This window comes from Chelonoidis abingdonii, chromosome 1 (assembly GCF_003597395.2).
Source record: "Chelonoidis abingdonii isolate Lonesome George chromosome 1, CheloAbing_2.0, whole genome shotgun sequence".
Lineage (NCBI taxonomy): Eukaryota > Metazoa > Chordata > Testudines > Testudinidae > Chelonoidis > Chelonoidis abingdonii.
The window spans coordinates 69,448,700-69,457,932 of record NC_133769.1 but is presented as its reverse complement, the minus strand read 5'-3'; the positions used below and the strand labels follow the sequence as shown (position 1 = coordinate 69,457,932).

Here is a 9,233-nt window from a genome sequence, read left to right as displayed (position 1 = left end):
ATTTGTGTTTACCCTGCATAAGCTTTATATAGGGTAAAACAGATTTATTTGGGTTTTAGACCCCATTGGGAGTTGGGCATCTGTGTGTTAAAGGCAGGAACACTTCTTAAATCCATAGATGGATTGTTATATGGTATGGGAATCAGTTTCTCCATAACAAACACAGCTAAAATGCTTCATTCTTAGCCTCCAGGCCTAGATTTGTACCTTACTACACATACAATTGATAGATGTTAAAAACAAAACCCACCCCAGAACTGTATTGACTTTCATCTTAATGAGGAGAACTGTGCAAATACAGGCAGGGAAGAGAATAGCACTATGAAGAAAGCCCTGTTGGAAAATCTTAAATTAATATTTCTATTCCTTTGTAAAGACAAAAAAATGTTAATTTCCTCATTCATCTGTCTACAGTTTGATTTTAACAGAGCACTGCAGAAGTTTGCCAAGCTGTGTGTAATATATGTGACTAATGCCATTACAACTCACAGGTTTTTCCTTGATGGCTCGGGGGGAGGGAATCCTTCAAGCCATTTTTGGAGCCACAAGAACTTTCCTATTTTCACATTTTTTTTCTCCACCTGCCATTTAAAGACTTTGGATTCCTAGGGCCAGATCCTGTAAGGTATTTAGGTGGCTAACTCCCATTTAAATCTATGGGAGCTGGCGGTTGCTCTCACCAGAGATGTAGGAGGTTGTGGCTCTCCCTCCCTGTCAGGCTTGGAGGGAGCACAGGCCCCCTTGCTCCTGCGTTTCTGGAAAGATGGGCTAAAAGGGGGATTAGCAGTCTTCACTGTCCTGGTCACCTAGGCAGGGACCAGGCAGCAAGAAGTCCAGGGCTCAGGCCCTCATACAGGGTGGCGCAGCCAGCAGTCATGAGGCTCTGGCCCTTTGGGCAGCGAGGAGCAACCAACGATCTAGGGGCTCTGACCCTCTAGGCAGAGCAGAGCAGAGCAGAGCAGCCAGCAGTCTCAGAGCTCTGGCCCTCTGGGAAGGGCAGAGCAGGAAGCAGTCTAGCGCCTGATGTTCTGGCTCAGGAAGACAGCCGACAGCTGCAGGCCTCTTGGCCTAAGGTGGGGACGCTGTCACCCCAGGGGTAGGGGCGGCAGCAGGGGATGAGGGACCTGGGCCACCCTACTCCACCAGGTCCCAGCCCAAGGCCCTAACAGTGGCAGAAGGTTCCACCACATGGTCAGTGGGGATCCCACCACAACACGCTGACCAGAATTCTGGCAACACAGTGGAAAGCTAACTCTGCCAGCTAGTAACAGTCTCCAAGGGAGTATCTGCTAGCTGGGGTTTGCAGGAGTGCTGGGAGTCCTTCTCTTCTCCCATTGACCTCAGTGGATGACTCATGTGCTTCAATACCATGTTAAACTGGGACCAGCGTCATATAGCCAGTGTAAGATGTCTAGTGTTGCTAACTATTCATTGCTTTGCTTTTAAACGCTTGGGTTGTTGTAAATGATGTGATGAGTGACATCAGCATCTTTGAGTAAGAACCTAAACAGATTTTTTAAATCCAAATTCATGGTTTTGGAATGTAATTATATATAACAGATTTCAATTCCACACCATGTGTTTACAAACTATGATAGTTGAGATAAAATATTTCGGACTCCCTAATGATGCACTTCTCTCATACTCTTTATTTCATAGTGCTAGGCCTAGCTCCTCAGAGGTATTTGGGCTCCTAACTTCCATTGACTTCAGTGGGCCCAAGTTCATAATCTCATCTTCAGTTTCTCTTCTACATTAACCAATAATCACAAAAACTACATGCAAAGTAAGTAATTTTATTGATTGTAATGAATGTAAGCTCGCAAGCAAGATGACATTGCTATAATTAGCAGAACAAAATAGTAGCAGGATCTCACAGGAAAAACAGATTTGATTTATCTTGATGTGTATATATAATATAGAGCTGAAAAAAAGATCTTTTACACTGTGCAGAACACAAAATAAGTTACTGCAGCTGGTCACATGGAAAGATCCACAGACTTACCAGCAAGGAGTAAAATATTCGCATTTCACCAGTTAGTTGCACTAAACCTCTCTCTTGAGTTTGTTTTATTTTGAACATGATTAATTGTAAAAGGGAAACAAGTGTAGGTAACATTTTGCTCTATGCAAATCCCTGCTAATTTGCAAAGGAACCAAGCTGGGATAAATAAACTCCAACACTTTACAGCTGGCAACCTCTGATCCACTGGGAGACATCTGTTCCTTTGCAGTACTTTTTCCATGCCACCCTATGTGAGTTAAAAATCATGTTAATTGATTATGGCAAACTCATAAATTAGAGAAAAGGCTCCCAAGAAAAATACAAACTGCTTTAAATGTATGTACATGGTTAATATTTGTACAGACAGCAAAAGTAAAATATAATAAGTAATTTGCCACTGGCCCAATTCTGGTACACCACCTGCCTACTCTGCATGGGCCAGCTGGATCCTGCATCCTGGATCATGCCTGAATAAATCTCAAGTATATCAACACTTCCTAAAATATTGCCATAATGATTTTCAAAAGGCCCACTTACCAACTGCTATTCCTGCCACAGAATTTTGGTGCATTTGCAGAACTGCTGCTCATTGCCATCAGGGCCGGTTCTAGGTCTTTTGCCGTCCCAAGCAAAAAAATTTTTGTCTGCCCCCCATCCCAGTCCTGGGCTTCCCCCCCCCCCTACCAGCATGCCCCTGCTGTCCAGCCTGGCTGTACCCCACACACACCCCCCTTGCGTCCCAGCGGCTGCTCCCCCTTTCCCCCCCATCACCCTGCCGCTACAGCCTTGGGCTAGCCCTTCCCACCAGTGCCTCCTCCCCCACACCTCCTACCGCCGCAGCCCTGGCTCTAACCACCCCTCCCCCCCATCCTGCACCTCTTCGCCGCAGCCCTGGTCACTGTAACTTGCTCCCAGGGCAGTCATTCAAGGCAGGAATTTTGAATGTGCACAAAAACACAGACAAGGATTGGTTCCCATATGGTTACAGAGCTGCAGTAAAGTGGAACAATTTTCAGCTTGTAATGATTGAGGATATCTGGGATGCATATTATAAGACTGTCCTCCATAAATGAGGAAAAGTTGAGGTTCCTTTATTATTCTTTTGTTTCACTCTTTCTTTCTCTGGAGAATTTGCCAATGCAATGTCACTGTCTTCCTTTTAAACAAACAAGCAAAAAAAAAGGCAATGGCTGTTGAAAATAGCAATTCCAGTCCTAATAACCACTGGGGAGCATTTCTTGCTCAATTTTATCCTACTTTTTCTACAGCAAGTTACAGTGGATCAGTATATTTGATTTGGGAGAAATGAAGTAACAGCTGCCCAAACTGAGCTTGAGCACTCCTGAATTTTGAGGTGTTCAGATCTGGAAGGCAGGTGCTGTGTGTGTGTGCGCGTGTGGAGGGGGGGCTGTGGGCTCCACGGGGGAGCACGGCAGCATGTATGCAGCACCGTGTCTGGCGCTGCACGGAGTCAGACACGCTGGTCTGAGTGGCATGGTAAGGGGGCTGGGGGTTGGAGAAGGGGTAGGGGGTTCCGGGGGAGCAGTCAAGGGACAGGGAGCGGGGGGAAGTTGGATGGGGTGGAGGTTCAGGGGGGCAGTCAGGGGCAGGGAGAAGGGGGGGTTAGATGGGTCAGGGGTTCGGGGGGGGCAGTCAGAGGACAGGCAGCGGTTGGATAGGCATGGGAGTCCCAGGGGTTTGTCAGGGACAGGTAGGGGGTAGGGTTCTGGGGGCAGGGAGTTGAGGGGATCTCAGGAGGGGGCAACTGGGGACAAGAAGTAGGGAGGCTTAGATAGAGGGTGGGGTCCCAAGGGGCAGGGGTCCCAGGAGGGGGCAATCAGGGGACAAGGACCAGTGGTGCTTAGATAAGGGGTGGGGTCCTGGGGGGCAGGGGTCCCGGGAGGGGTGATCAGGGGACAGGTAGCGGGGGGGGGCAGGGTTGGATGGGTTGGGGTTTCTGTGTGGGGCAGTCAGAGGGAGTGGATGGTGGCAGGGTGGGGCTTCCCTCCCCATGGAGTGTCCTGTTTTTTGAATGTTAAAATACGGTCTCCCTGCCACTGACAGTGCAACTCTCCACTCACAGCATGCTACCACATGAGGTCCCCCTCCTTCCTTTCCAGTTGGTAGTGGCCAAGGGTATGCTGGGAAATGTAGTTCTTTCCCTGCTCCAGGGCTGGCTGTATAAGCAGAGAGCTAACCAAGGAACTACAGCTCCCAGAGCCCCCTGTTGGTTCCTGCCGCCCCTGCAAATGCGCTGCCCCAAGGAGGCGCTTGCTTTGCTGGTGCCTAGAGCCGCCCCGGTTGCCTTTTAGCTACAGCTTCTGGAGAAAGTTGATTTTAAGTTCTATCCCCAGTGTCATATGAAGGATCATGTGGCCCTGGCGTGTAGCATAGACACACACAATCTTGAACTCCTTGATGGTTCTGGATTTGTCACATTGGTGTTTGAATTCCTGGGAACCTCAGATACTCATCAAATATATTTCTCTAAGTAGAAGAGTGTGTGCGCTTGTAATACCTTAGAGATTAACAAATTTATTTGGGCATAAACTTTTGTGGGCTAAAGCTTATACCCAAATAAATCTGTTAGTCTCTAAGGTGCTATAAGGACACCTTGTTGTTTTTGTTGATACAGACTACCTTGGCTACCACTCTGAAACCTGTGCTTGTAATGTTGTGGACAAGTGCCCTGCTGAACCTGGGCAGCAAGGAATTAATTGTCCTGTGGACAGCAGCTGAAGCCAGTCTCATTTCACCTGCACTGATGTTTAGAGCAGATGGAAAAGTCTCCCATTCACAGCAACATTGCCCTATACTGAATGGAATCAAAACCGATAAACTAGATCATAAGCCCTAGAGATTTTTTCAGTCCAAATGGTAGGAGTTTTTGGACTCCTCTACATGTCCAGATGACCTTGATCATAGGTACAACTGAGAATCCTGAATGTCCATAAATTTATCGTGCTGTGAACTCTTAGTTTACAAGTTCTAATTTCAAATATGTTAATAAATATATTATCAACCTTCTTATTGCTTCTATACAAGCTTGTTTATCTAAAAGAAGATTGTAGTCTCTCTCTTTTAACTAGCCTCCCCCTAAGTATACACGCAAGTATGTCACTGTTAGTTGTTGTAAGAGTTTTAAACGTACCATGCACCCATGCCATTGGGATCGCGAACAACTCTCTTTGCACAATTTACACTCGGTGTAATGTCTTCTGTCAGTAACCCTAAAGAAATACAATGGTAACAGGAGGGAGAAGAAAAATCAGCATTTTCCCCTTCATTTTTTTCAATCAATCCTCCTAAATTGATACTGAAATTAGATTTTATTGATTGTTATTATTTACTAATCAAGTTGATGATGGTAGCATCTAAAATCCAACCAAGAATGGGGCCCAGTGGTGTTAGGCACTGTACAAGCATAGAATACCAGATGTCCTTGCTCTGAAGAGTTTGCAGTCTGAATGTAAAGACAGACCCAGAGTGGGGGAAAGGGATAGAACACACAAGGAGAGTTAACAATGTGATGCTATCAATCATCATGTTATTTCACAACTACGTCCTAACTTTAGAATGCTGTCAGTCTGTGGACGAGTTATACCATAGCCAGCTACTGCAAGGTGTCTTCTGCCTTCCTCTGAAGCATGTGGTGCTGGCCAGTGCAATTGGAGACATTATATTGGACTACAGGACCGCTGGTCTGATCCATATGGCAAATGCTATGTTCTTCTCATTGTAGTTTCTATCTAGTTCTATTTTCATTTGGCTTTCTTTGCTGTGTTTTATATATACCGTAACTCCTCACTTAATGTTGTAGTTATGTTCCTGAAATATGTGACTTTAAATGAAACGATGTTAAGTGAATACAATTTCCCCATAAAAATGAATGTAAATGGGGGAGGAGGAGGGTTAGGTTCCAGGGAAATTTTTTTTTTTTGCCATACAGTACTATAGTTGGGAGGTGCCCCCGCCTTACCCTAAACAGACACAGCCCACTAGCACTGGAGACAAGGAGGGAAGCATGGAGGCTGAAGGTGCTGTAGGCTGGGAGAAGCATGTTGCACAGCAGCAGCGGCAGCTTCCCCTACTCTGCAAGCACAAGGGGTTTAACCCTTTCCCCAAGCCCCCACCCTTAACCCACCTCTTCTCCCCCCCCCCCTTTACTCTGAACGCCACATCCTCGCTCCTCCCCCCTCGCCTCCTGCCCACGGCAATCAGCTGGCTTGTGGTGTTCAGGAGGGAGGGTGGAGGAGGGAGGACACAGCGCACAGGTTCCCCCCTCCTCCCCTGCCTCCTGAACACCACAAGCCAGCTGATTGCCATGGGCAGGAGGCAAGGAAGGGTGCGGGGAGGTGTGCTGCATCCTCACTCCTCCCCTCTCCCTCCTGCCCACAGCAATCATCTGGCTTGTGACGTTCAGGGGGCAGGAGGGGTGGGGGGAGGAATGAGGACTGGGCATGGAGGCTCCTCATCCCTCCCCTGCCTCCTGCCCACAGCAATCAGCTGATTTGTGGCATTCGGGAAGCAGGGGAGGGAGGAGAAGCCTGCGCACCAAGTCCTCGCTCCCCCCTCTCCAAAATGCTGCAAGCCAGCTGATTGCTGCAGGCAGGAAGTGGGGGGAGGAAGGGAAAGGTGCTGATCTGCGGGGTCTGCTGGCAAGTGGGAGGCGCTGTGGGGGCATAGGGTAGCTGATAGGGGGGCTGCCAGCTGTGGACAAAGCAGGCAGCCAAACAACATTATAGGGGAGCATTGCACAACTTTAAATGGAGCATGTTCTGTAATTGAGCAGAGACGTAAGATCGAAACAACATTAAGCAAGAGGATGTTAAGTTGAGAGTTACTGTAATGATCTTATTTCAAAGCAAATTTTGTTCTAATACTATAAAGGGATATCACACCATCTGCTTCAATATCATACCCTTGTCTGAACATTTTAAACCAAATAGTACTACAAGTAGCACCAAAGAGCCACTAGAAATTCAAAGAAATGAAGAAAAATATTGTTTGGTATTTTTTCCATCTTCTTTACTGGGTGCCCTTGACAGCTCCTTGGGTAAAATATGTCTTAGGTGAGACCATACGTCCTGTGCTAACTTTCTCCAAAAGGGTTGGGTTTACCCTTTGTGAATAGCTATTTGTGGTTTTCTGTATAGTCAGACAGATAGTTCCCGATGCTGATTTTGTGAGTGTCACACAGCAACAGAGGAGACTAGTCCAAAAAAATACAATAATTGTAAAAGTTCGAAAAATGGCAGGGGGTGGGTGAAGGGAAATTGCAGCACTTGAAATTACTTTAAATTCATTCTTAAAGTGGATTAGACTTCAAGCTGATTGTGTCTCTTTAAATTATAAACATTAAAATGTGTATTTTTAAAACCAAGCAAGATCAGGAACCCGCATTTGTGCTGGCATTCCACATAGCAGTGAATTTCATCCTCAAAGAACGTAGTTAAGTGTCCTGAAATCAACATAACTGGTAAGTACTAAATGCGTCTCCGAAAGGGAATTGTTTTTAATAAAGAAACCTAAAAAAGAAAATCTGAAAAAAGGAACGCTATTCCTTTTGGAAAAATCCTTTGGGAACCCCCTTTTGTAGCATACATACATCGCCACACATTGAAACCCCGCCCTTCTGTCTGTTTTTTTTTTTTAATATAGGGCTACTAGCAACAAAACCTGCCTTCAGTTCTAACTTTGCAACGCCATAGGCTCACACGGGTGTAAAAGGGCAGAATTGGCTGCTCATAGTGTTACCTGTGGGAACATTATATTGCACCTACCAAGACACTGGATTACACATGCATTCTTGGCTCCTGGAGTCTTGCCATCATTGCACCACCAGTGGCTGTTAATTTGTAAAATCCCATAGTCAGTGCTTTGGTCACCAGGGTTGTAGTTCGTGGCACTTGTGTTAAAGTTGCTCTCGTATCTTGCTGTGCACACCCCTGTGAAGGTTCCGTTTAAAAAATATAACCACACACAGATTGATGTATTTTCTCTGGTGATAAAAACTTCTCATAGGTTGATATTTTACATAAATGTGAATCTAAATGCCCCTGTATCACCAATTTGTAGATGATGCAAATGACTATTTAGTACGAAGTACACACAGGTAGTTTTGCTTCCTTTAAATCTGATCAGATTCACAATCCTTATTAAATATGAAGAGTAAGAAAAAAACCATTCTACATGTAAAACTTTTGATTGTCATATGAACACCACATGGGGCCAATATCTTTGAAGGAAACATCAGGAAGTGTTTTGGGGTAGGGATGCCAACGTTCTAATTGCTGAAAATCAAACTCCTGAGGCCCGGTCCCAGCCACACCTCTTCCCCAAAGCCCTGCCCCCACTCACTCTTCTCTCACCCTCTCCCTATCGCTCACTGCTCTCCCTCCTCCCTGTTGCTGGATTGTCTCATCTGCCCTCCCTCACAGCTGGGCTCCCTCTGCTCCAGGGCTGGGAAAGGAGCTGCAGCTGGACTCTTAGCCTACCTCCTGCCTGTCTGCAGATAGAAGGCAACCGTGGTTAAGCGGGGGCTGTCGAAGGTTGATGACCCAGCACCTCCCCTCCCATTCCCACCCTCTGTGGTAAGGGGACTTTTGGTCTCCAGTCAGTACATCTGACTGGACACTGCCAGGTCCGCTTTTTGACTGGAAAACTAGCACCTGTCAACTTATCCTCTTTCCCTCCCTGACCCCTGAACCACATGGACATCTCCTCCAAGGAAGCAGACTTACAATGTCCCAAGCTGTAGCCCCAGTATCCATCCAGCCCAAGCCGTTTCATTGCTCTTGCCAGCTCACACCTTTCGTAGATCTTCCCATGAGCAGCCAGGGGCAGGAGGAGAAGCCCCAGGATTAGCAAAGCCTTCATGCTGGCAGCGTAGCAAACCCAGTCTCCTATCACTGAGACTAGAGACGATGTGTGCCTGCTAATATTGGGGAGGAACAACCGGGAACAGTTCAAGTCACACCCTTCCCGAAAGCAGTGGCCCTTCCCTTCAGCTCTCAGCTGTTCCTCCTCCCACACAGGACAGCTAATGCAACAGCCCCTCCCTGCAGCTCCCAGCTTTGAATGATAAACTGCAAATACTTTGGTAGGTGGGCTAAATGGTTATCTAGTTCACTCTGGCATCTGTAAGTTCTGCTGTCTTTGGAGATGCAGTGTGCCCTAGTGGACAGAGCACTGGACTGGGATCCAGCAGGCCTACACTGTAGTGCAA

At 46.8% G+C, this 9,233-nt stretch overlaps 1 protein-coding gene across 1 annotated transcript; it reads right to left on the bottom strand.

Annotated features, from left to right (window-relative positions):
- Positions 1 to 1,776: 1,776 nt before the first annotated feature.
- On the bottom strand, positions 1,777 to 8,968 carry LYZ (lysozyme). The gene is made up of 4 exons (XM_032796541.2): positions 8,749 to 8,968; positions 7,789 to 7,953; positions 5,157 to 5,235; positions 1,777 to 2,252 (listed from the first exon to the last, which is right to left on the bottom strand). The coding sequence occupies exons 1-4, from the start codon at positions 8,882 to 8,884 to the stop codon at positions 2,186 to 2,188; spliced, it is 447 nt and encodes a 148-aa protein (XP_032652432.1). The 5' UTR covers positions 8,885 to 8,968; the 3' UTR covers positions 1,777 to 2,185.
- Between the last annotated feature and the right edge of the window lie 265 nt (positions 8,969 to 9,233).